General features: G+C 46.6%; 1 protein-coding gene across 1 annotated transcript in view; it reads right to left on the bottom strand.

The window, feature by feature from the left end:
• Positions 1-12,409: 12,409 nt before the first annotated feature.
• The window catches only part of RNF144B (ring finger protein 144B), a 334,233-nt gene continuing 319,733 nt past the window's right edge, over positions 12,410-26,909 (bottom strand). The window contains exons 7-8 of the mRNA XM_086965140.1: positions 24,606-24,695; positions 12,410-13,901 (exon numbers count right to left, since the gene is read on the bottom strand). Coding sequence (XP_086821266.1) covers positions 13,761-13,901; positions 24,606-24,695 — 231 coding nt within the window. The 3' untranslated portion in view covers positions 12,410-13,760. The remainder of the gene's footprint in view (positions 13,902-24,605; positions 24,696-26,909) is intronic.

Here is a 26,909-nt window from a genome sequence, read left to right as displayed (position 1 = left end):
CTAGCCTTTCCTTTGTAGGACATACCAAAAGAACAGCAGCCTGTTGCTTTGGCCTGTTGAGAGGCTTAAGACCGGTGCTCAAATTTTTCGATGCCCCAACCAGACAGCTGGTAATCCAGGCTACTATCATCTCTCGCCTGGATTACGCTAGCTCTCTTCTGGTCGGGGCTAACCAGGCTGAGCTTACTCGCCTGCAACGGGTTCAAAATGCGGCGGCCAGAGCGATTGTTGGCCTGCCCAGATTTTTCACGGTGGCGAGTGTTCTTCGCTCCCTACACTGGCTTCCAGTGAGGAAGCGTATTCTCTTCAAGGTCCTTTGTCTGACCTTTAAGATTTTGAGAGGTATAGGCCCCGAAATTTTGTCCAGCTGTCTCTCCTTTTATGTCCCCGCACGTGCCCTCCGTTCTCAATGTCAGGCCTTTGCTGTAGTTCCAAGATTCAGGCTCAGCCGTATGGGAGGACGCTCCTTCAGCGTAAAAGCTGCACTTACCTGGAATTCTCTTCCGGTTGACATACGTTTGTTGAAGGACCTTACGATCTTCCGGAAAGCAATAAAAACTTTTCTGTTTTAGCTGTCCCTTTTAGTCTTCTTTTTCCCTGCTGTGTTATGTTTCTCCTTGTCTATGCGCCAGGACGCTCCTTGGCTGGAGTAGCTGTGCGCACAATAAAAAACAATAACATAACATAACAATTTTGATAAATACGGCTTATTATACAAATCCTAAGTGACATTTAAAAGTACTTTATTTGTAGCTCAAAAATGTATGTTAAGATCCTGCATCCTGATGCCAAAATCAGTCAGGTGTAACTTGGTTCCAACGTCCAAATTGGTTGGCTCCAAGCTGAGATGGCCCAGTGGGCTAAAGAACGATGGCCTGGAATGCTACCCTGAGCAACTGTCAGTGGTAGGACTTATTCCTCCCATCACCTCTTGTGTGTTTGATGTACTTCTCTAAGTAGAAAGGGTATGCCCTGATGCGGATTCCGTGCTCACTGTGCTACTGGAACCAAGCTGCATCCAACTGACAAGTCTCAATCAGGGTGAAACTGGTCTTGTGTTGCTTGCGTTTTAGTTCAAAGAGGACGTGGCCTGGCAGTTTGGGCTGGACTGTTCCTATATGAGCAAGGCCAAGATTGATTTGCATATATCAGTCCAAACTGAGGTGGCATGGTGGGTAAAAGAAAGATGGGCTAGAATGATACCCTGAGCGATTTCTAATATTTAAACTTAAACTTTAAACTCACTACACACATTCCTCCCAACACCTTTAGTGATTTGATATATGTAAAGTATTGCAGTGATAGGTTTGATGCAAAGAGAGGAAAATTAAGGAACAGCTTATGGTGGAGCAGGCACAGTACTTTCAGAACTGTCACGAAATGTCAGATCCTGGATTTGATTCTATTTTTTTGTTCTAGGTGCAAACTAGGATATGCAGAGAGATAGTATATAGAGTAATGATTTTCAATTTCTTCAATATGGAACAACATTTCCACAGGTCGTAACTCAAGGCAAAGACAAAGGTTTTGTCATAATCCAAATGCGGCAAATCCTAACATTAACATGCAGAAAAAGACTATGCCAAGTAATTTTTGCTGGAATCATGGGGGGAAAAAAATGTGTGTAAATGTTATTTAGAAAGAGTGCAAAATGTGTCATAAATGGTTTTGCAAATGCGACAGAAGATGAATCAAAGGGCACAGAATGGATTAGTATACCCAGCATAATCGCTTTCTGTGCAGAACATGCAGACTCGAAATTTCCAACAGAATCCTGGTTTTCAGCAAAATCCTTAAGTAATAAGAAACAATGTTTCTCAAATTACACTTAAGTGTTACTACTGGACTGAGTCAGATACAAACACAGTGGCGGTGTCTGAGGAAAGAGAATTGCATGCTTGGTGCAGTTCTAGGCATAGACCAGAGTGGCCCATATGTAGTTGGTGAGGTCAATGGCCACCCAGTATCATTTTTGATTTATACTGGTGTTCCCCGCTCCAAAGTTATACCAGTACCAGGATTCCCAACCTATCCCGCTTCGTAAAAGAAGGCCACGCTGTAGGCATAAGTAACAAGAATATTATTACTAAGGTGTCAGCAAATGCCACTGTGAAAATCAGATCAATTGAAAATGACCACCAATTTATATTTTTGTGACATCAGTCCAGTTAATCTGTTGGCTTGTGATCTTTTGTGTAAAATGAATTGCATGATTAATTGTACATTGGCTGGTGTAGCAATTCAAACACAGGATAAGGATTTTGGTTTTAAAGTAAATCACAAGAAACAACAGGGAGTTTGTTCTCAGTTGTCCCAAAAGAGGTCTTGCCTCCTGGTTTAAAATGCACAGCGAAAGAGAAAGTTCGGGATTTCACTGGTAAATAAATTAGACTAATAAAAAGTGCAGTCAATCCAGATCAAAGTAAAACCAAATGCAGTGCAGCCACTTACACCTCAGTTCATGCTTGCTTGCGGTCATGGGTTTCCTGCATGGGCCATTGTAGTTTTCCCCTATGTTAGCCTCCACGTTGTAGGCCTCATTTTCCTTTGCACATATTACTATATACACATGCTTTCTTTTGTGCCATATTGTGCTTTCACATGGAACCTGCATATATTTTCAGGTTCTGTTCTTATCCTGGGATTTAGTCTGTGCACCAACGAGAAGGTCAAACAACGTCCCTTGTTATTCTTTCTAGCAAGGCACTAGCACCTAGACATAATACAAGAATGCAGCTGTTTATGTGCACACATGCCCTATCATATAGATGAGTACATGTGCCACAATTAAACACATGAGACAAAAGTTCTGAGACAAGAGCACTGTGTCCGCTGAGATGTAGAGCGTCCATCAGTGTATGTTAAGGTACAGGGTCTGACGGTAACCCCAGAGATCTTCATATAATCATTTAGCCTTAGTGGCAGAGGAGGGGGATTAGATTACTCTGTTCTATGAAATGACAGGGCTTTTCATGGTGCATGCCAAATGTATTTTTACAATTTATTTGTTTTCTAATCATGGCACTCATACTGCATTTCAGAGCACGATAGATATAATAAATATTCTGAACTTTCTTTGTGTCTCCTGGTTATCTTATTGTGGACAAGTAAGAGTGAGAGAGCGAAAGGGTGCGTCCTGCTAGTGCGATCCCTGAGAGGGTCAAGAGTTTTGTGCTCTGTGGGTGCCAATTCACTTGTTTCTCTGGTAAGGTTAGGAGGGCCAGTGAGGCACTAGAGCTAATCGGACTCTAGCTCATAGATACTGAGGTGGAATGGTGACTCAATCCCTACATACTGATGTTCTATGGTTCCAAGCATAGTTCTGTACCAGATCAAAATCCCTGCAACATTATGAAGAAGTGGAGGCAATGACACCTATCATTTATAATATAATTGTGCAAGATATAAAAAAATAAAAAGAAGTGCTAGGAAGCCTTTGAAACTCTCCGACCTTAGGATTAAAAAAACGTCCACCCGGGGAGGAGCCAAGACAGCGACTGTGATGGCCGCCTAGGACCTCGGCTCCGTGGCCCTTCTCCTCCCGATTGGATATCCTGCAATAGATCCTGGACTTATTTCACGCTCCTGCGTCGGTGAGGACGCCCGGTCACAGGTCGCGTGACCCCGAGAGCTCTCCTGGCCACACACCCGGAGAAACATCCATTTACATCTTGCGGCCTGCTATGACGTCGGAACCGGGACAGCGCGTTGAAGACGGGGCCAGGCACTGAATGAACAACAGCGGTCACCCGTGCGGGGGAGGAGTCGGTCAGCTGGAGTACTGTGATGATCGGCTTGCTTCTTGCCGAGGACAGCTAGAACAACTAGCGGTGCGGATCGGAGTATGCCCAGCGTAGGAATTTCGAAGGATTGTGTAACTACGCGTCTAATTGCAAGTGAGCCGATCGGACGCTGCTGGCCGCCCGGCCTGCTTTTGGCAGGCTGTTCCCGAATTTTTGCATGAACTGTTCCCTTTCACGGACGGCTCGTATCGGATGCCGCCAATTAGGCATTTATTGACACTGCCCTCACAGAATTGCTGCAGTACTATGAAGCCTGACATGCCTTTGTTTGAGGCTCGGTCCCACACGTTAAGGGAAAGGCTTGCTGCCCAAATCGATATGGTGGAGTGTACCACCCGAAGTGCTGGCTTGCAGCAAGGAGGGGAGTGCATGGAAATGAGGAGCGTGGAAGTGATGGCACATGGAGTTGGATTAACGTGTCATGACCTTCTAGTGGCTCTTAGTGCCCTACACTCCACCCTGGAACAAGGCGCCCAAGCACTGGGGACTAAATTGGATGCTATGGTGTCTACCTCGAGACTTCCGATGCCAGAAGGTCTTCAGGCTCACGACGACCTGCCTGGTTTTGTACCCGGGAGGAGCGCGATAGCTGCCCCTGTGAACATTGCAACACCGGAGGTCCCGGTTGGTGTGGTAACTGGTGCGCAGGCTTCCGGATGTTCGGACTGTTCGGTGAGACTAACACTGGATCCAGAGGTGGCAGTGTCGCTCTACGCTACGCTCCCGAAGACCCTGGAGATGCCTCAGATACTGTCGGACATTTTGTTTCCCTTCTCCCTCCCGGATATTGTGCATGCGACCTGGAAGACACACTCCGGAGCGGTGTTGAGATCGTTGGACTGCCATGCTGATGACTGTGTTTGTATTCGGATATGTCGCCTCATTGTGTGTGGACTGCAGTCTGGGCTAGATTTGAGGCTCCGCTCCATCGCAATATTCGTTGTGGGAATGGGTCGACTGTGGTTGGACTCCGTTGGTGCATCAGATCGCACGGGACAGGGTTGAGGTCGTGTCCTGGATTGCTGGAGTTTGATTTCCTGGTGACTATGTCTGACATGCCTTCTGTTGATTGAAATGATGGTCGCACGGGTGCCGGTTTGAAGGGCTGGGGTTTGGACGGGGGGGTGGCTGGGGGCCAGTATAATAATTTTCTCTCCCCCTCCACTTTCTTTCTCTTTTGTCTAACTATATTTCGGGTCTCCTATTTAGGGCGACGGGCACACTGCTGGGGGGGTAGGCCATGGCCTTCTGCAGGGGTGCGGGGTTGGGGGGGCGGGGGGGGGGTCTTTCTATTTTCTTGTTTCCTCCTTGGTTCTATGGACCTTTTTCTTTATTCTTTTTCTGCCTTATCGTTCCACAGGGTTCCTGTAGCGTACTCAGTTTTTGTGGGGTGGGGCAATGGTTTATCACGTATAGTGATTGTATTGATGGCTATTTTGTATTGTTTATTTCGCCCTTCACTCCCACTTTAATTGCTAAGCTGGTTGCCTTTGCACATTTTGATGGCCAGCTGTAGGTCCTGAAACGATCGCTTGGCATTGATCCTGTAATCTCTAGAAACTTTAAAAAAGAAACTTCATCCATCCTGGTATCGTTCTGGTACGGTCATTATCCTGAGCTACAATAGGGCAATTGGAAGACGGAATGTTGCATGCTTATGGCTTTATTGATTCGCTTGCCCATGATTGTATCTGCTTTACGTACAATAAAGGTTTACCAAAAATTAAAAATAAAAAAAAAAATAAAAAAAGACGTCCACTGATGCTGGCAACTGTTTGCAGCCTTTAAATTGGACAATATCGGGCCCACGTGACTGACATCACCCAATAGGGCGGGATTCCCAGCCCACACTGCGTGTGGAGGCTGAATCTGCCTTCCCACTGTGGAGTGGCGAAGGTGCCAGAGACTGCCTAAGACTCCGGGAAGAGTCACCTATTGTCAGTCTAGCACTGTAGCCCAACGTGGGGCATACTGCGGCCCAGCAACAAGGGCCTCGTCATAACTACCTGATCATACTGCTGTCACATATGGAGTTCCCTGCCTCACAGGGCACAGTGCTGTAGCAGGTGGGCCGCTATGTCAGTTGCATTTGGAGGCACAGCTGTGGGCTTCTGCCTGGCCTGCATTATATACAGCGGTGCCCGAAGTTGGACATCATCACTGGCCATAGTGACTATAACTACCATGGCGACACTCCTTGTCCCCTGATAGGGGGCTAGGACGGCTCACAAAATTCTTGACTACCTCTTTACTTTACTGGGCACCCAAAGGTGCACACAACTTGGACTCTATATTGGCCACAGTCTGTGGAGCTTTTGCCGCCATGGGTAAATCTGATAAAACACAGCCCAAGCTAAAGTTTGAGCAGAATAAAACTACTAGGCTAGCAACAAAATTGAGCAGCGGCACCCACAACTGGCTCCGATAGCACAGGTCCTGAGATGGGGGTGAACTAGGCCAAATCCTGACAGCTATACAGCTCAGCCTCACCAAGATCGAGGGGAAGATAAAAGGCATTTCATATTGAATGGACAGCATGTTGGAATACATCAATAAAGATGCAGTGCATCTCGATATGGTGTAAAAAAGGGTGTTGGAGGCTGAAGATGAACAGAACTCGACGACGGGGTCACAGAAACAACTTGAGAAGCCACTGTCAATGCTGCAGGCTAAGGACTTGGAAGCCCACTCCTGGCTGAATTATCTTTGCATAGTTGCTCTGCGGGAATTGACGAATGTCTGGAATATGTAACCCTTTGTGGAACGGCTACTTATAGAAGCTAGGGCGTGAGACTTTTACAGGTATGTTCATGGTGGAGCGTGCTCACCATTCATTGATGCAGAGACTGGTGCAGGGGGTCCAGCCCTACCAGATTATAGCGAGGCTGCTTAACTACTGTTACCGTGATGCAGTGCTCCACCGATCCAGGGAACTACAGCCTCTTCGCTATGAGGGCACAGACAATTCAATTTTCCCGGACTTCACACCACATATGCGCGAGGCACGAAGACAGTTTATTCTACTAAAGCAGAAGTTGCAGAGTGACTGTCGATAGGAAACACAAGATCTTCAGATATTCTAAGACTTTGCAGCAATTCCTCAAGCAGCCCGGTTTATCGAGTGGAAGTCGGCAGTCTCCGAGAAAAGAGGATGGCGAGCAGGTGTCCTCCCACAACCTTGAACTACCCGATAGATATTCCCTGCCTCACCTTCCTGACACACCCTTAAGTCTAAGTGTTTTCCTTTCTCTATGTTATGCCTGGAATTGTCACTATTTTTGCTGAATGAATGAATGGGCAATTTGTAGAATGCGGACTAAGCCCAAGGGCATCAAGGTGCTACGGATGTGAATGCAGGGCTGAATATGGTGCTTTGAAAGTAGGCACGATCACTGGTTGGGGGCTCCTACCATGGGTTGACTAGGTGGTTTCCTCCATTATTAGAGTCAGGGTGGTGGCCCAGGGAGGTGGCTGAAGGGGTGATGCTGTTTAAATGCTCCTGATGGGCATAGGTCACTGTTGACTTTCATAACATAGAACGTCCAAGGGTTAAACGACAATAGAAAAGTTCGTATGGTGGTATTGTATCTACAGCGTCACCAGATAGATGTAGCTGTACTGTGTTGAACCCAACTCTTTTTACAGGGTTATCCCAAAACGTTTTGCCTTCTTTTTTTCTGACCTCTTTTTGTTGCTTTAGGACTCTGGGCACTTTAACCACTGCTAAGCAGTGCTAAAGTGCATACGCTCTCTGAATAAAAAGTGATTCTGATTGGTCATCCATGATTGGCATATTTGATTTACTGGGAAGTTCCTAGTAATACACACAAGTTTTGCCCATGGCTTGTAAATCAAATGCTACTAGTGGGTCTGCAGCACTGATTGTGCCACCCACATGAGTAGCCCTGTAAACACGTCTCAGACCTACCACTGCAGTGTCTCCAAGTGCAGTTTTAAACTACCATGTCGACCTGGCAAGTGCGTCCACTTGCCAGGCCCACACCTTCTCTTTTACTACATGTAAGGTAGGCCCAAGATACCCCCATGGGCAGGGTGCAGTGTATGTGAAAGGTAGAACATGTGCTGTGTGTTTTACATGTTCTGATAGTGTTTTACCTCTATTTTAGTTTTTCACTATTGTAAGGACTAGCTCTCCCATAGGTTATCTTTGGAGCTGCTTTGTAACATTTTACAATCTTAACTTTCAATTCGGAACAGCTAGAGATTTGGAGTTTGGACTCCCTGAACTCAAAATTCAATAGCACACCTTTTAGTAAACATGGTTTTTAAATTGTGTGTTTGGAAATGCCACTTTTAGAAAGTGGGAGTTTCTTGCTTTCCCATCCTCTGCCTGCCTGTGGAATCAACGTGTGGTTCAGACTCACAGCGGAGTTGTTTGTGCATTCACTATAGAAAGTTGCACCCAGGGAGTTGAGGCGTGCCGTGCATATACTGATGACTCACCACCAGGCTGATGGGTCTTCTTGAGTTAAAGTGGTGGGAGGAATTGTCACACCTACCAGGATAGGGCTGTGCCTGGCCTCTCACAATGCTGTCTCTATCCCCCTGGAGTGTTCTGGAGCCAAGACCAAGCAAGACAGGAACTTGTGAACTACAAAGACTTTCTTTGAGGTATGCCTACTTCAAAGGCAAAAAGGGGTAGAAGTATTGGACCTAAAACTCCAGAGTTTTAGAACACTCCAAGAACACTTCTGGAACCAGAGGTGTCTCTGCCAAGGAGAAGAGCTGAAGATCTGTGAGGAGGAGTACTGACCCAATGTTATGTGTTGCTTTGCTGGGTTGGCCTGAAGTTGCTGCTTCTGCTTTAGAGAGGAAAAGGACTGGACTTTGCTGTGTATCCTGCTTGTGAAGTTTCTCCAAGGGCTTGCATGAGTTGGCCTCCTATTAGGAAGTCTTAGGGACACAAAAGACTTCACCTACAGCATCTGAACTCCACTGCTGGGAGTTCTGACCTGCCAAGTGGTGCCAACTCTAGTTCTAAGCCCTTGGAGGTGGCTGCTGAGCTGTACCTGCAAAAAAAGCATACCTTAAACATCATCTATGCTGCAGCCAGCAACGATTCCGTGGTCATCGCTCCCTGGGTGAGTGCAGCACCGACCTAGATGATAATGCTTCACGTTGTAATCGACACCGCTGCCTGCTCCGTGGCCACCTACTTTAACACCACAGACCTGGTCTCACCGATGCCACTGCTTCGCACTGCGGCAGGCAGCGGCACCAATGCCGCTGCCTGCACCGTAGCCGTGGTCACCATCCTGGATGACCCTACAAACCCTGTTCTGCCGACAACTCCATTGACTCCAACATTGTCTCCCGACGCCGCTGCCTGCACAGAAGTCACAGTCACCGCCTCGTGAGGAGAGCATCTTGATGTACTTCTAGTTTGGGTTTATGGGCCAAATTATGACCAGCAGTTTTTTCACGCACTTCATGCTAAACTAGCCCGTTGCAACACTCGCCATGATGATTTTAATTGCGTTCAGTCGCCTGACCTGGATCGCTCCCGCGGCCTGCCTCTGAGAACTTCGGCAGCGGCCCACGCTATTGCAGGGGTGACTGAGCAGGGAGTAAACTCATTACTCTACTGTCCATGACATTCATACACTCATCGATTATTGGCTTATCTTGTGCAGTTTGTTGTCCAAGATCCGTTAGTGTGAGCATCTGCCTCGCACATACACAGATCACTCCCTGGTACAGCTAGTCTAGGAACTAGTGGGCCCGAGTGCGTTCTCCTGGCGCTTCCCAGAGTACTCATTGATGGATACTGTATTCCAAGAGAAATTGGCGCAGGCGATTGATAAATATTGCCACACCAATTTAGGCTTGGGGGAATTTACCACCATCTGGGAGGCCTTTAAGGTCTATATTGGTGGGGTCACCATCTCAAAACACGCTTGTGTGCTCTGCTCCATTCAGGGCCGGCTTGCAAGGTTGGAAGTGGATTTGGCTGACTTTGAGTGCATACAGGGAGAGTCGGCAGGGATTACTGGGTGGAATTTCTGAAACTGGCCCGGTTCCTTTGCATGGAGCCAACGGGGCATGTACATATTAATTGCCATCACGAGGGGCACGCGTCAAGGTTGCCCCTTGTCTCCACTACTCCACACGCTTGTTGCAGAACCATTATGTACCATGCCCATTGAGGTATTTGCTTTACACATTATAATCTCATAGTATCTGCATAACCATTTGATACGCTATTCTACGTTCGCGACCCTGAGCATAATCTTTCACTGGTCCTCAGAGAGGTAGTACTCTTTGGTGGCTACTCGGGATTGCGAATTAACTTTGGGGAAAGTCCCTCATATTTCCCATCTACACTACAACACCTACACAATTAGAATTTCGGTTCAAGTGAACAATGGAAGCCGGTTCGCTACTTGGGCATTCAGGTCCACACAGACACAGAGGTAGTATTGCAGGAAAACTACAGGAAGGCTGTGCATAGACTCACTGATGCAGTGGATCGTTGGATTCGCTGACCCCTGTATCTCTGTAGACGCATAGCCATCATGAAGATGCTAGTGCATCCCCGATGTCTATTTTTGTTTGCAAACACTCCAATACTACAGCCAGGTGTGGTCTTTCGGACTCTTCATTCCTTGCTGGTGCGCTTGGTGTGGACAGGTAAACAGCCCAGAGCGCAATGGAATACGCTCACTCTCCCATAGCATGTTTGACTATTACTGGCTGCATGGACAGCTGGATTTACTGCATCTTTGGCTGAAACGTGATGGGTCATCCCATCTATCGCTGTCCCTCTATCTATTTAGTATCTATTTAGTAGACCTGTGTGCCGTTTTCACATAACAGAACTCAAAGGCACAACACAAAGCCTCTGGAAAAAAATTACAGACATGCAGCACAAGACCTTGCTTTACTTCCCTTGGCTCCCACTAGAGTGGTGCTTGTGGTTTCCGCCAGAGCAGGAAAAGAGGCAGTGGCAGCACTACGAGGGCTTGGAATACAGTATATGGACAATTTGGTTGAGGATGGGGTATTACGCAACTGGGCTCAGGTCAGTGCACAGTACAACACACCAACTGTACTACCACAATTTCAATATTATCGGGCACCTCATACGATTCAGACCTTGCTGGGTGATGCCCTGGCCTAACCATTAGAGCTATGGTCTCTCACCTACATATTACAGGCGACATTGCCATTGCGGGCGATCAGGACATTATATGCTTTCTTAAAGGAGGCCCGGAGGCCTTGTATCCCTAAGGCTTGCCGTAATTGGCAAGAGGACGGAGGTCTGGAGTTCAGAGAAAAGCAGTGGGCTTACTGCTGCTCAGTGGTTCATACTATCTCCTTGAAATGTCGCCTTTGACTTGTGCGCTTTAACTATCTTAATTGTATACAATACACCCCATGCCATTTATGCCAATACAGCTTGTGCAACAACTCTAAATGTATGCGTTGCGGCATGGATGATGCTGGCTTTCAGAACATGGCGCGGCACTGCCCACGTGTGCAGCACTTCTGGTTCAAGATATTAAAGCTTCTGGAGTAATTTATTGGGGAGGTGGTGGCTTGGACGCCAATGGTGGCCCTTCTGGGTTATAACCAGGTCCGCAGACTGGCTGTGGCTTGAGGCACTGGGTCTACTATTGGTGCAGGAAGGATGAAGGTTCACCTTTAAAAAAAAATGTGCCTGAGGATGAAAATAAAAAGTGAGTTATAGCAGGTTGTGCCATTGATGAAAGGCACATGGAAGCAATCTGATAATAAATGTAATTTACCAAATTGTAATATGAAGCAGATGACTAGGCACGCACAGTCCAACTGACTTTGGACTCTTTATTTGATTTGAGCTAAACAGCATTCGGCACGGACTAATTGATATCTTGGGGCTTAGCTTTCACTGCCAATCGCTATTTCTACGTACATTTCCATTATGAGTATTTTGAATAGAGTAACCATATACCTTTTGCCTTCTGTAATGATTCTTAAAATGTAAATAAATCTTCATGGTTTACAGTTTAAATGTTGTCTTGTGCGAATTTTCTAATGTGCATTCTCTGGTTGAAATTTTATTTTGTATTTAGGGCTGTGGCCTTTAAAGACTCACACATAGCCCTAGTCCACCAAGAGGCTCCTTTCAATGTAAAAAGCACCAACAATAGTGCATGTTTTCCAGAAGTCTCCATTGTGTGCCTCACTCAACCCTGTTGGTCTCTCTCATCCATGTGCTTCTCTGCCCGCACACCCTGTGGCTATCTGGGGTCTTCAACCAGTAGCTCGTGAGCTATTGTTGCTCCCCAGCTATCTCTGAGTGGCTCACCTGTGTGCAGCCCAGCTTATTAAATTAGAAAGCTTTTGCTTGGTTGAATTAATATACATATAGAAATGGACACTATACAAACCTAATAATATTAGTAGCTCTCAATGCATTTCATTGAACAGAAGTACAGAAAAGGTTGGAGATTTGACTTCTCGCCTGTCAGCATCTCCGTTGTATTGTACTCTCTCTTGTGGGCGTCTCCCCCTCCCTCCTTGTAGCTCTCTTTCCTGTGTGCTTTTCCCTCTCCTTTATCAGCGACCCTGACCCACTCCTCCGTTGTCCAAAGGAAGCACTATTTTTTTGGGGGGACTTCATTTTAATATTTTTTTCATTTACCATCTCAGAAAATAATAAAATGGCACATACGTCATATGCACAAAAAAGGAAGCATGTACGTGAGCCCACAAAATGCTGAGGCCGCCAGCAGCCACCTCACTGCTGTTCCCCCTTCATGCCCCATCCTTTTGTTTATGCTGTACAGCATTTGTCATTGCTGAACAGCATGAACAAAAATCCCTGGCAGAATCAACAAGTCTGAAAGACGAGATCTATTGGCTTTGACAATGCTTGTTTAATAAGTAGCCCTTACCAGGGGCAGTCAGGAGAGGATATATATTCTAACCGCTCTTTCACTGATCTGACATTTTGTAAATGGACACTGAGCAGCTGCATCATGTTAATGCACAGCAAACCGCGAATGACGATGCATGGCCAACATCTCAAAATAGACTACACCAATCCATGGGCACGGTTTGCCAACATCCCTCTTGCGGGGTTCTCCATGCACAATACCTAAAGGGTAAGCACTATATTAAAAAGCATTACTCAAGTAATCATCTTTTTTCTCTGCTGACCGAATGCAGCAGCTAAACTCATCAGTAAACCTGTACTTCGATTCAGAAATCCTTTTACATATGATAATCAATAACCCACACAAGGCATTAATATGTATGTTCATTCTTTGCCATGTAATGAGTAGAGCTGCCTTAAAATGTAAAACACGTGACATATTATATGTGACATATTACATGTGTTAGTAACAGTGGCAGACATTTTAGAAAATAAAGTTCATACAGCAAAAGATGCTTCTGAGCCAAGAAGCAAACAGGACAAAACATTCATGTTAGCCCTTTCACCAGCCCCCTGTGTGCAGGAGGGATACCACGTATGAAAAGAACACCTGTATGTCTGGAGGGTCGTGGGACATGTGGAACAAACTGAATGCTTAAATGTTTCCCTTGAAGAAACCTTGCCTAGCAAGTGTAAACAGCCTGGGTGGGTGCCATCTTTAGAAACCTGCAGGGCTCGCAGTGTACTGTCAGTCCGCATGCGCAATTATGATTATGATCTCGCAACACTGCAGCCATTGATGAATTTTCCACATCATGTTGAGTGTTATGAATAAGGACTGTATTGCAGGAGACACAGATGCACTAAAATAAAAAAACAAAATAAATAATGAAAAGGGAGGTTTCCCCTTCCAGCTGTAGGGGCCGGTGAGCAGACTCCCAGCGTGGAACAAATAGGCACTTGTCCTCAGTCTTGGAAAGGTCCGGCACCCTCGCTCTGCAGGCGTGGCGCCAAAAAAGCCAAGTCTTTGTGCTTTCTGTCGTGCGCAGTCCAGTGCAGAGCCCACCAGGCCGCTTTTAGGTGGTTGGTGGGCTGTGTTTCTTCTTCTTGCCCCGGCAGGATTTGCAGACGCAGCAGATGATGCAAGGGGAGGCCAGGAGCAGCAAGGGAGAGGTCACAAGGGCGAGGATACCAAGGCCCAGAAGAATCCCCACAACCTGAGGAAAAAAACGAAAAAAAGAGAATGAGCAAACATGTTTCTTGTTTGCAACAGTGTTGTTCTGCTTGAGAGAGGAAAGATACGTAGAGTACAATTCCTCATAAAAGGATAGTCAGGCTAACGGAAAGCATCAGAGAATTTTGGAGTGCTTAATTTGGGAAACTAGAACAGCAGGCAGGTTTGGAAGCAAAAAGTATAATTAGCCTTTTCAGTACAGAATATTTAAGAACGGAAGCCCCGGTTTATTTTGCACCTCTTCAAAACTCGCCAAAACAAGGCAGAGCTTCAGGACCTGATAGAAGCGTATACCTCCTGAGACAAGAGATCTGTTCCACCTTCTAGTCCACTGTACAGGCTCCCAGCAGTTTGGGGTCTTTTGAACCACAAGCACATTTTTAAGCAGTGTTAAGGCAAGGTTACACAATGGAAAGCATTGTGTGGAAGCCTCCTACGACTGCAAATCTCTTGCTACTTTATACATGCTGAAAAGAGCTGGAGAAGCTTTCCTGTGCCTAATTTTGCGGACAGTTCTTCTGTATCTCTTCTGCCGTTATTGATGCAGGGAAAGGAAGAAGAAAACATCTCTTTGATTGTGTGTGCGGATCATAATCCAAAAGAGAAGATGTGCTTTGAGTAATCTCTAATTCAAACCAAAACCTACACAGCCAACCATAGTGCAATATGGCCTTTTCCACAGGTATGGTGCAGCGATTATAAGTATCTCCAGAGCAGGAACAGTTCTCTACTACACATGCATCCATGAATACCCCAACACACATATCAGAAATTATGAACCTATATTACATCTAGGATTGGATGGGATGTCTACCTACGATTTATAGGGAAAATCCTGCTTCAGAACGTGCAACTTCAAAGGGTGTTCCCAAAACAGCGTATCTAGCTAGTAGGTCCATAATGTACTCGACAACTACTGATCACCCTGTAAATGCGCGTACTAGTTCTCAATAGTACCACCAGCCCACCCGTTAAGTTCTCAATACAGTGCATTTTTTTAAACCAGAAAAACACTAACAAAATGTATGATGTTAATATTTGTTAATTGCTGTTTGTCTTATGCTTGAAATGAGTCGTTGACAGCCTAGAAACAGCAAAATCAAGTTGCACTGGAGGGCAAGGGATCTAAAATTGGAATGTGGAGCAAGGAGCTGCCTTAACGAGCAAGACCAAGGTTAAATATGGCCTGTCTTCTGGTCTCATGCTTAAAAGCGAGTTACAGCATCTAAGGCGGTGCCAACACGGTCTTCACGCAGGCCCATTCCTGGCCCACTCCGGTCTCAAAATACCAGAGAAAGTTTCGCGCACGTGCTTCTTGTGTGAATTGTCCTAGTTTACAGACAAACCGACAGAGGCTAAAGCTGTTAGAAACCATATTACCACAGACAGAAAGCAATTCTTGTGACTGAGACAGAGGAAATGCCATCATCTGTGGACGAGATAAGTAATCTTATAACCAACACTGACCAGCTGCTTTAGTTTTAAAGGGAGAGCCTTTTTCACATTGATAAATGGGCGAGGGGGTAACACCTGGACGTTCTTCTGTTCAACCTATGAAAACTCGACACAAGCATCATAATGGACCTGAAACCTGAGACACAGTGTCTGAACACTATCGCCGCCAACTTGCTTGCTCTTACGTCACTCAAGGCACCTACGATTTAGAAAAGGGGGTGGTGATGAACAGAGTGTCTGAGTTAAACAGACCACTCTTACCCAGTCCAAAGATCAGGGCTTGATCCATCACCGTTATTTATCTCACTGCCCCATCCCAGCTCAGAACCTGGCTATATGCAAATCAGTCTGTCCCTGGCCCAGTGCATCATGGGAACAGGGCAGACTAAACTACCAAGCCAATTCTTCACCAGAAAGGAGACAAGCTACCGGGGACCGGTTTCTGGCATTTCAGCCTTCTTCGGCCCGGCTTGCTTGAATCCTGATGGAGCAGTGAGAAAGGGACTCATGTCTGAGTATACCCTGCCACACCTATAGTGGCCAAAAACGATTTAGAAAAGGGGGTGGTGATGAACAGAGTGTCTGAGTTAAACAGACCACTCTTACCCAGTCCAAAGATCAGGGCTTGATCCATCACCGTTATTTATCTCACTGCCCCATCCCAGCTCAGAACCTGGCTATATGCAAATCAGTCTGTCCCTGGCCCAGTGCATCATGGGAACAGGGCAGACTAAACTACCAAGCCAATTCTTCACCAGAAAGGAGACAAGCTACCGGGGACCGGTTTCTGGCATTTCAGCCTTCTTCGGCCCGGCTTGCTTGAATCCTGATGGAGCAGTGAGAAAGGGACTCATGTCTGAGTATACCCTGCCACACCTATAGTGGCCAAAAACGATTTAGAAAAGGGGGTGGTGATGAACAGAGTGTCTGAGTTAAACAGACCACTCTTACCCAGTCCAAAGATCAGGGCTTGATCCATCACCGTTATTTATCTCACTGCCCCATCCCAGCTCAGAACCTGGCTATATGCAAATCAGTCTGTCCCTGGCCCAGTGCATCATGGGAACAGGGCAGACTAAACTACCAAGCCAATTCTTCACCAGAAAGGAGACAAGCTACAGGGGACCGGTTTCTGGCATTTCAGCCTTCTTCGGCCCGGCTTGCTTGAATCCTGATGGAGCAGTGAGAAAGGGACTCATGTCTGAGTATACCCTGCCACACCTATAGTGGCCAAAAACGATTTAGAAAAGGGGGTGGTGATGAACAGAGTGTCTGAGTTAAACAGACCACTCTTACCCAGTCCAAAGATCAGGGCTTGATCCATCACCGTTATTTATCTCACTGCCCCATCCCAGCTCAGAACCTGGCTATATGCAAATCAGTCTGTCCCTGGCCCAGTGCATCATGGGAACAGGGCAGACTAAACTACCAAGCCAATTCTTCACCAGAAAGGAGACAAGCTACCGGGGACCGGTTTCTGGCATTTCAGCCTTCTTCGGCCCGGCTTGCTTGAATCCTGATGGAGCAGTGAGAAAGGGACTCATGTCTGAGTATACCCTGCCACACCTATAGTGGCCAAAAACGATTTAGAAAAGGGGGTGGTGATGAACAGAGTGTCTGAGTTAAACAGACCACTCTTACCCAGTCCAAAGATCAGGGCTTGATCCATCACCGTTATTTATCTCACTGCCCCATCCCAGCTCAGAACCTGGCTATATGCAAATCAGTCTGTCCCTGGCCCAGTGCATCATGGGAACAGGGCAGACTAAACTACCAAGCCAATTCTTCACCAGAAAGGAGACAAGCTACCGGGGACCGGTTTCTGGCATTTCAGCCTTCTTCGGCCCGGCTTGCTTGAATCCTGATGGAGCAGTGAGAAAGGGACTCATGTCTGAGTATACCCTGCCACACCTATAGTGGCCAAAAACGATTTAGAAAAGGGGGTGGTGATGAACAGAGTGTCTGAGTTAAACAGACCACTCTTACCCAGTCCAAAGATCAGGGCTTGATCCATCACCGTTATTTATCTCACTGCCCCATCCCAGCTCAGAACCTGGCTATATGCAAATCAGTCTGTCCCTGGCCCAGTGCATCATGGGAACAGGGCAGACTAAACTACCAAGCCAATTCTTCACCAGAAAGGAGACAAGCTACCGGGGACCGGTTTCTGGCATTTCAGCCTTCTTCGGCCCGGCTTGCTTGAATCCTGATGGAGCAGTGAGAAAGGGACTCATGTCTGAGTATACCCTGCCACACCTATAGTGGCCAAAAACGATTTAGAAAAGGGGGTGGTGATGAATTGATGCAAGGGTCTCAGATGTGAGACCCTTGCTCATTGCACCATCAGGATTCAAGCAAACCGGGCCGAAGACGGCTGTAATGCCAGAAACCGGTCCCCGGGAGCTTGTTTCCTTCCCAGTGTAAGAATTGGCTTTTGTAGTTTGGTTTGCCCTGTTCCCATCATGCACTGGGACAGGAACAGACTAATTTGCATACAGCCAGGTTCTGAAACTGGGATGGTGCAGTGAGCTAAAAAACGGTGTTGGATCTAGCCCTGATCTCTTGACTGGGTGAGAGCTTTCTGCTTAATTCAGAGACTCTGTCCCTCACCACCCCTTGTTGTAAATATTTTTGTCCACCCTAAGCGTGGAAGGGTATTCTCAGATGTGAGACCCTTGCTCATTGCACCATCAGGATTCAAGCAAACCGGGCCGAAGACGGCTGTAATGCCAGAAACCGGTCCCCGGGAGCTTGTTTCCTTCCCAGTGTAAGAATTGGCTTTTGTAGTTTGGTTTGCCCTGTTCCCATCATGCACTGGGACAGGAACAGACTAATTTGCATACAGCCAGGTTCTGAAACTGGGATGGTGCAGTGAGCTAAAAAACGGTGTTGGATCTAGCCCTGATCTCTTGACTGGGTGACAGCTTTCTGCTTAATTCAGAGACTCTGTCCCTCACCACCCCTTGTTGTAAATATTTTTGTCCACCCTAAGCGTGGAAGGGTATTCTCAGATGTGAGACCCTTGCTCATTGCACCATCAGGATTCAAGCAAACCGGGCCGAAGACGGCTGTAATGCCAGAAACCGGTCCCCGGGAGCTTGTTTCCTTCCCAGTGTAAGAATTGGCTTTTGTAGTTTGGTTTGCCCTGTTCCCATCATGCACTGGGACAGGAACAGACTAATTTGCATACAGCCAGGTTCTGAAACTGGGATGGTGCAGTGAGCTAAAAAACGGTGTTGGATCTAGCCCTGATCTCTTGACTGGGTGAGAGCTTTCTGCTTAATTCAGAGACTCTGTCCCTCACCACCCCTTGTTGTAAATATTTTTGTCCACCCTAAGCGTGGAAGGGTATTCTCAGATGTGAGACCCTTGCTCATTGCACCATCAGGATTCAAGCAAACCGGGCCGAAGACGGCTGTAATGCCAGAAACCGGTCCCCGGGAGCTTGTTTCCTTCCCAGTGTAAGAATTGGCTTTTGTAGTTTGGTTTGCCCTGTTCCCATCATGCACTGGGACAGGAACAGACTCATTTGCATACAGCCAGGTTCTGAAACTGGGATGGTGCAGTGAGCTAAAAAACGGTGTTGGATCTAGCCCTGATCTCTTGACTGGGTGAGAGCTTTCTGCTTAATTCAGAGACTCTGTCCCTCACCACCCCTTGTTGTAAATATTTTTGTCCACCCTAAGCGTGGAAGGGTATTCTCAGATGTGAGACCCTTGCTCATTGCACCATCAGGATTCAAGCAAACCGGGCCGAAGACGGCTGTAATGCCAGAAACCGGTCCCCGGGAGCTTGTTTCCTTCCCAGTGTAAGAATTGGCTTTTGTAGTTTGGTTTGCCCTGTTCCCATCATGCACTGGGACAGGAACAGACTAATTTGCATACAGCCAGGTTCTGAAACTGGGATGGTGCAGTGAGCTAAAAAACGGTGTTGGATCTAGCCCTGATCTCTTGACTGGGTGAGAGCTTTCTGCTTAATTCAGAGACTCTGTCCCTCACCACCCCTTTTTGTAAATATTTTTGTCCACCCTAAGCGTGGAAGGGTATTCTCAGATGCGAGACCCTTGCTCATTGCACCATCAGGATTCAAGCAAACCGGGCCGAAGACGGCTGTAATGCCAGAAACCGGTCCCCGGGAGCTTGTTTCCTTCCCAGTGTAAGAATTGGCTTTTGTAGTTTGGTTTGCCCTGTTCCCATCATGCACTGGGACAGGAACAGACTAATTTGCATACAGCCAGGTTCTGAAACTGGGATGGTGCAGTGAGCTAAAAAACGGTGTTGGATCTAGCCCTGATCTCTTGACTGGGTGAGAGCTTTCTGCTTAATTCAGAGACTCTGTCCCTCACCACCCCTTGTTGTAAATATTTTTGTCCACCCTAAGCGTGGAAGGGTATTCTCAGATGTGAGACCCTTGCTCATTGCACCATCAGGATTCAAGCAAACCGGGCCGAAGACGGCTGTAATGCCAGAAACCGGTCCCCGGGAGCTTGTTTCCTTCCCAGTGTAAGAATTGGCTTTTGTAGTTTGGTTTGCCCTGTTCCCATCATGCACTGGGACAGGAACAGACTAATTTGCATACAGCCAGGTTCTGAAACTGGGATGGTGCAGTGAGCTAAAAAACGGTGTTGGATCTAGCCCTGATCTCTTGACTGGGTGAGAGCTTTCTGCTTAATTCAGAGACTCTGTCCCTCACCACCCCTTGTTGTAAATATTTTTGTCCACCCTAAGCGTGGAAGGGTATTCTCAGATGTGAGACCCTTGCTCATTGCACCATCAGGATTCAAGCAAACCGGGCCGAAGACGGCTGTAATGCCAGAAACCGGTCCCCGGGAGCTTGTTTCCTTCCCAGTGTAAGAATTGGCTTTTGTAGTTTGGTTTGCCCTGTTCCCATCATGCACTGGGACAGGAACAGACTCATTTGCATACAGCCAGGTTCTGAAACTGGGATGGTGCAGTGAGCTAAAAAACGGTGTTGGATCTAGCCCTGATCTCTTGACTGGGTGAGAGCTTTCTGCTTAATTCAGAGACTCTGTCCCTCACCACCCCTTGTTGTAAATATTTTTGTCCACCCTAAGCGTGGAAGGGTATTCTCAGATGTGAGACCCTTGCTCATTGCACCATCAGGATTCAAGCAAACCGGGCCGAAGACGGCTGTAATGCCAGAAACCGGTCCCCGGGAGCTTGTTTCCTTCCCAGTGTAAGAATTGGCTTTTGTAGTTTGGTTTGCCCTGTTCCCATCATGCACTGGGACAGGAACAGACTAATTTGCATACAGCCAGGTTCTGAAACTGGGATGGTGCAGTGAGCTAAAAAACGGTGTTGGATCTAGCCCTGATCTCTTGACTGGGTGAGAGCTTTCTGCTTAATTCAGAGACTCTGTCCCTCACCACCCCTTGTTGTAAATATTTTTGTCCACCCTAAGCGTGGAAGGGTATTCTCAGATGTGAGACCCTTGCTCATTGCACCATCAGGATTCAAGTAAACCGGGCCGAAGACGGCTGTAATGCCAGAAACCGGTCCCCGGGAGCTTGTTTCCTTCCCAGTGTAAGAATTGGCTTTTGTAGTTTGGTTTGCCCTGTTCCCATCATGCACTGGGACAGGAACAGACTAATTTGCATACAGCCAGGTTCTGAAACTGGGATGGTGCAGTGAGCTAAAAAACGGTGTTGGATCTAGCCCTGATCTCTTGACTGGGTGAGAGCTTTCTGCTTAATTCAGAGACTCTGTCCCTCACCACCCCTTGTTGTAAATATTTTTGTCCACCCTAAGCGTGGAAGGGTATTCTCAGATGTGAGACCCTTGCTCATTGCACCATCAGGATTCAAGCAAACCGGGCCGAAGACGGCTGCAATGCCAGAAACCGGTCCCCGGGAGCTTGTTTCCTTCCCAGTGTAAGAATTGGCTTTTGTAGTTTGGTTTGCCCTGTTCCCATCATGCACTGGGACAGGAACAGACTAATTTGCATACAGCCAGGTTCTGAAACTGGGATGGTGCAGTGAGCTAAAAAAACGGTGTTGGATCTAGCCCTGATCTCTTGACTGGGTGAGAGCTTTCTGCTTAATTCAGAGACTCTGTCCCTCACCACCCCTTGTTGTAAATATTTTTGTCCACCCTAAGCGTGGAAGGGTATTCTCAGATGTCAGACCCTTGCTCATTGCACCATCAGGATTCAAGCAAACCGGGCCGAAGACGGCTGTAATGCCAGAAACCGGTCCCCGGGAGCTTGTTTCCTTCCCAGTGTAAGAATTGGCTTTTGTAGTTTGGTTTGCCCTGTTCCCATCATGCACTGGGACAGGAACAGACTAATTTGCATACAGCCAGGTTCTGAAACTGGGATGGTGCAGTGAGCTAAAAAACGGTGTTGGATCTAGCCCTGATCTCTTGACTGGGTGAGAGCTTTCTGCTTAATTCAGAGACTCTGTCCCTCACCACCCCTTGTTGTAAATATTTTTGTCCACCCTAAGCGTGGAAGGGTATTCTCAGATGTGAGACCCTTGCTCATTGCACCATCAGGATTCAAGCAAACCGGGCCGAAGACGGCTGTAATGCCAGAAACCGGTCCCCGGGAGCTTGTTTCCTTCCCAGTGTAAGAATTGGCTTTTGTAGTTTGGTTTGCCCTGTTCCCATCATGCACTGGGACAGGAACAGACTAATGTGCATACAGCCAGGTTCTGAAACTGGGATGGTGCAATGAGCTAAAAAACGGTGTTGGATCTAGCCCTGATCTCTTGACTGAGTGAGAGCTTTCTGCTTAATTCAGAGACTCTGTCCCTCACCACCCCTTGTTGTAAATATTTTTGTCCACCCTAAGCGTGGAAGGGTATTCTCAGATGTGAGACCCTTACTCATTGCACCATCAGGATTCAAGCAAACCGGGCCGAAGACGGCTGTAATGCCAGAAACCGGTCCCCGGGAGCTTGTTTCCTTCCCAGTGTAAGAATTGGCTTTTGTAGTTTGGTTTGCCCTGTTCCCATCATGCACTGGGACAGGAACAGACTAATTTGCATACAGCCAGGTTCTGAAACTGGGATGGTGCAGTGAGCTAAAAAACGGTGTTGGATCTAGCCCTGATCTCTTGACTGGGTGAGAGCTTTCTGCTTAATTCAGAGACTCTGTCCCTCACCACCCCTTGTTGTAAATACTCAAGGCACCTACATCATGTTGCCACAGCGCTGGGCACCGCACCGTCACCCACCGACCACGCACACAACCTGGGATTCATCCTGGACTCCTCCCTCACGATGACCAAACAAGTCAACTCCATCTCATCCTCATCCTTCAACACCCTGCGCATGCTCCGAAAGATCTTCCGGTGGATCCCCACAGAAACTAGAAAAGCGGTCACCCAGGCCCTCGTCACCAGCCGACTGGACTACGGGAACGCTCTTTACGCAGGAACCACAGCTAAACTTCAGAAACGACTTAAGCGCATACAGAACGCCTCCGCACGACTCGTCCTTGACATCCCTCGCCACAGCCACATATCTGCCCACCTGAGAAACCTGCACTGGCTCCCGGTCAGCAAGAGGATCACGATCAGGCTCCTCACCCACGCACACAAAGCACTCCACGACATGGGCCCCGAATACCTCCTCAACCGCCTCTCGTTCTACACACTATCCGCCAGCTCCGCTCCGCCAGCCTCGCCCTTGCAACAGTCCCACGGATCCGCAGAGCCACCACCGGAGGAAGTTCATTCTCCTACCTGGCTGCCAAGACATGGAACTCCCTCCCCGCACACCTACGACTGACCCAGGACCATCTCACCTTCAGGAAACACCTCAAGACCTGGCTATTCGAGCAGTAGCACCCCCCACCCCCTCCCTCCCTCCCTCCTTCTAGCGCCTTGTGACCCTCGCGGGTGAGTAGCGCGCTCTATAAATGTACTGATTGATTGATTAAACCACATGCAAGCAAGAGGATAAAAGTCCCTATGTAGTTTGGAAACAGCACTCCAAGATGAAGGTCAAACCATAAAGCAGGGATTTCACCAAGTGTGGATTGTAATCGGGGTAAAGAGCTACAGGACATCGAAGCTATGTAGGCCTTTCCGATCTCTTAAACAAGATATCTTTAGAGAAAATCAATCGTTTTTTCCTGCAACTTAGTGATTTACAAAAGTGAGAGATTTCCAATACGCAGTTTTATGGAGCTACCCCAACAACAAAATCCTGTCAGGATAAGATTGCTGTATCATCAGCCAGACGTGCTTTGGTTACGCATTAACATAAGAGTTTTCTGCCATCCTCTGAAGAACAAGATTTTTACCCCACCTGGTATGAAAAAAAGAAGTTCCCCGAAATTAGAGTGAGTCGTCCTTTTCGGAGTGAATTAGATATTAAAACTAATAGGTGAATGCTAGTAGCCAATGTCAAGAGTCCTAATTTGAGGAAATGACAGCAAAGGTATAGAAATCAATAAATGCTATCACAGTTATTACCATATAAGTCATTAAGTAATGAGCCATGTCCCGCTTCATGTGGATTCTGATGGCTAGTAATCTGTTAAAAATAAAAGGTGCACATTCACCCTTAATACAAGTTATTAATTATTTTAATATTAAGTAATAATGACTGTCAGAATGCACACAATTGACAAGTTCTCCAATAAACAATGTGCACACTACATAATTATGGCATACGACAAACAGACTACAGGGTCCCTCTTGGCGGCTAAAGCCTGAATACAGGTTCCTCTTGAACCTCGGACCCTGAGGCTGAATCTGTATTTCGCAGCAGATTGAAAACTTGGCTTTTTTCATCTCGTTAATGTGGTGCTAAGGTTCTTTCCTTTTTGGTTCTACTTGCAGTTCGCAGTGTCAGGACACTCCTAGGAGTTGACACGCGCTTTATAAACCCCACGCATTAATTACAGACGCGCAAGAGAACATCCTTGTATTATGGCAGGTTATCTTCTTTTGTGGGTATTAATTTAAACAATTGTTATTAAGTTTTCAAAGTACAAACAAGGTGAGATCATTACAAGGCAATCGAGATCAAATTAGCATCTAATAGGTCCTAACTGTAAGGGTGGCCTATATAGGTATGGGTGTACCAGGTTATCGGGTTCATAGCTAGGATGAATTTTGCTCAAGTGTGGTTCGAGGAGACGAACGTAGTGAAATGGTGAGGCCGTTATGGTGAAAACGTCAACTATGAGAGGGGTGATGGTCCCCTGTGAATGCATAAGTTCACGTTTGTGTTTATTTCACAACTGAGTTGTTCTTTCCTTACCTGTGTTCTGTTCCACATGACTGAGGCACGGGAATGCCCAAGCTTGTTCCTACAGGGGCCTTTGTCGTAATGTCGGAGAAAAATATCATTCTGAAATGTGGAGAAGAAGCATCCAGTTAGACAACGATAGCAGCAAAAAAATATTAGCTTGCATTAAGTGACAAATAGTCATTCTTGTATCTGCCAACACGCAGTGCAGTTTAGGACAAACGCTGGTGGCAACCACAGACTTTAAACAGCAGACATACTGAACATGTAAACACAAGAGACAACGTTTATTTGAAAATAAAGAGAGGGTGATCCATACTGTCTGCACATTTCGCAGTACAAATTGACAAGTTAATAATTACACCACTGTAACCCAGCTTGCCAAAGTCTATTATTCCTCTTGTTTGTTCAATAATTTTGGAATCAGTTGTAATATCTGCACCACTCGAACCAAACAGCTCATAGTTCTCATGGTTACCATTCCTTTACTTGTTGTAATTTATCATTCATCCTACCCCAACCTCATTACAATACGTTCCTTTTTCCAAATTAATTTACTTTTTATTACTATTTCTATTGTGTGCAGGACACAAACAGCTGCCTCAGAGTACTGGGGGTGGGGAGAGACATCAGATCAACACATCAATGGGGTCACATGAAGGTGACTGACGTAGTCAAAAGGAAATCCAATCTAGCAATGAAAGTATAATATTAGGACTTAGATGCCTGCCTTGCTCCGAATACTCTTCCTTCTTCTCACCATTTTCTACGTCTACTAGTATTTCAGCTGCAGGACTTGCAGAACAGACCATGATTGTCACTGCTTGCAGTGTCATGCGAGTTTGCAATGACGGAACCCTTGTGGCTCTTGATGAAGTCTGTAGAGCTGTGTTGTAAGCGTTAGAGTGGAGTGAAGTGAATGCAGGTTTAGAATGTTGAGTTTGTAGCTACACATAGAATAATAAAGACATGTTATAAAAAGCTCAGTGTATGATGTAGTCATTGGCGAGTGCCTGGGCTGGGGAGGACGCTACAACTGGCAACGAAATAGAGGATTAGTAACCCGAAGATCGACAGTGCTCTCCCAGAGAGTTTGTCATGGTCAAGCATACTGCTTGTGGTTGCCACGTGTGCCTCAGTCGACGTGGGGAATTGACGTTTGGTGAATGTGAAGTCAAAACACAGCCCCAGACCATGTAAAGCATTGGACTATAACAAAAGCATTTTTGAGAAGTCTAGATATTGTTGTCCGAAAACCTGCTGGGAAGGCAGCAAAGAGGTACTGCGCAACTCAAAGCAATACATCATACGGAGTAATAAAGTTACAGACAGAAGCAACAAGGTTTTGAAAGAGCAGCAAACTGCAAAATAGCACTACGAACAGAAGCGCTGTAAGGCAGAGACCAACCAGGTGTCAGACAGCACGAAGAGACACCTAAAGCGAAAGCGATACAGATACAACTAACAGTCATCTGCCAACCAGTACTGTTTAAAAAAAGGCATCCTGTCGCAGCGCTGGAGGGATGGACCTCAGTGGAAGCACCAGAGATCTGCCGTCCATACCCGAAGCGGCACCAAACCAAAGCTGCTAAGTGGGCCTCATAACACCTCCTGAGGTCTCTGAAGTTCAGAAAGCAGATCATATTAGTGAAAGTTTGCTTTTCCAAACGCAGATCAAGAAAGAGGTCATATCTTGTGTCATTAACAAAGATGATCGAAAGGCCAGCACATCATACGGCTTTAGAGATGGTTTCGATAAACAAGATAGCAAAGCAGCCTCGGAAAGAACACAGCTCTCCCCATCAGTGAGTTCCACCAATGGTTAGAATGCCACAGTTTTCTTGAAACCACCAGCATAATTCGATAAAGCCAAAAAGCTGAGAATTGGCGAAAGATGGACGGCCTGGATAGAAACATTTGATGATTTCATTGATGCAATGGAAAAAGCACATAAAAAGATTATCAAGTACTTTAAGAATTTTGCTGGTGAAAGTGTAAATGAAGTCAAAGAAAATGCAGCGAGCTGATGATATTAGATACAGTCAAATCAAAGGAGCCTTGAATCTCAAGTTCGATCCAATGCCGAATGTAGATAACAAAAGACAAATTTTCAGACATGAACGACAGCTGGTGAGACCATCGACAAATTTGTTGACTGGATACGCTCATCAAACACTGCAAGTTCAACGAGTTTAATGAGGAAGCTATACGCCTCAGAGTGCTCATCATATTCATTCAGATGACGAATGCTGAGAGAAACTTGGTCTGAAGCGAGTTCTTATGGCTGCCAGAGCCAAAGAGAGGGCTGATTGGCAA

The sequence above is a fragment of the Lissotriton vulgaris genome, chromosome 4_1 (genome assembly GCF_964263255.1).
Source record: "Lissotriton vulgaris chromosome 4_1, aLisVul1.2, whole genome shotgun sequence".
NCBI classification, from domain to species: Eukaryota; Metazoa; Chordata; class Amphibia; order Caudata; family Salamandridae; genus Lissotriton; species Lissotriton vulgaris.
Note: the sequence above shows the minus strand (reverse complement) of the source record. Positions and strands in the feature narration are given on the sequence as shown.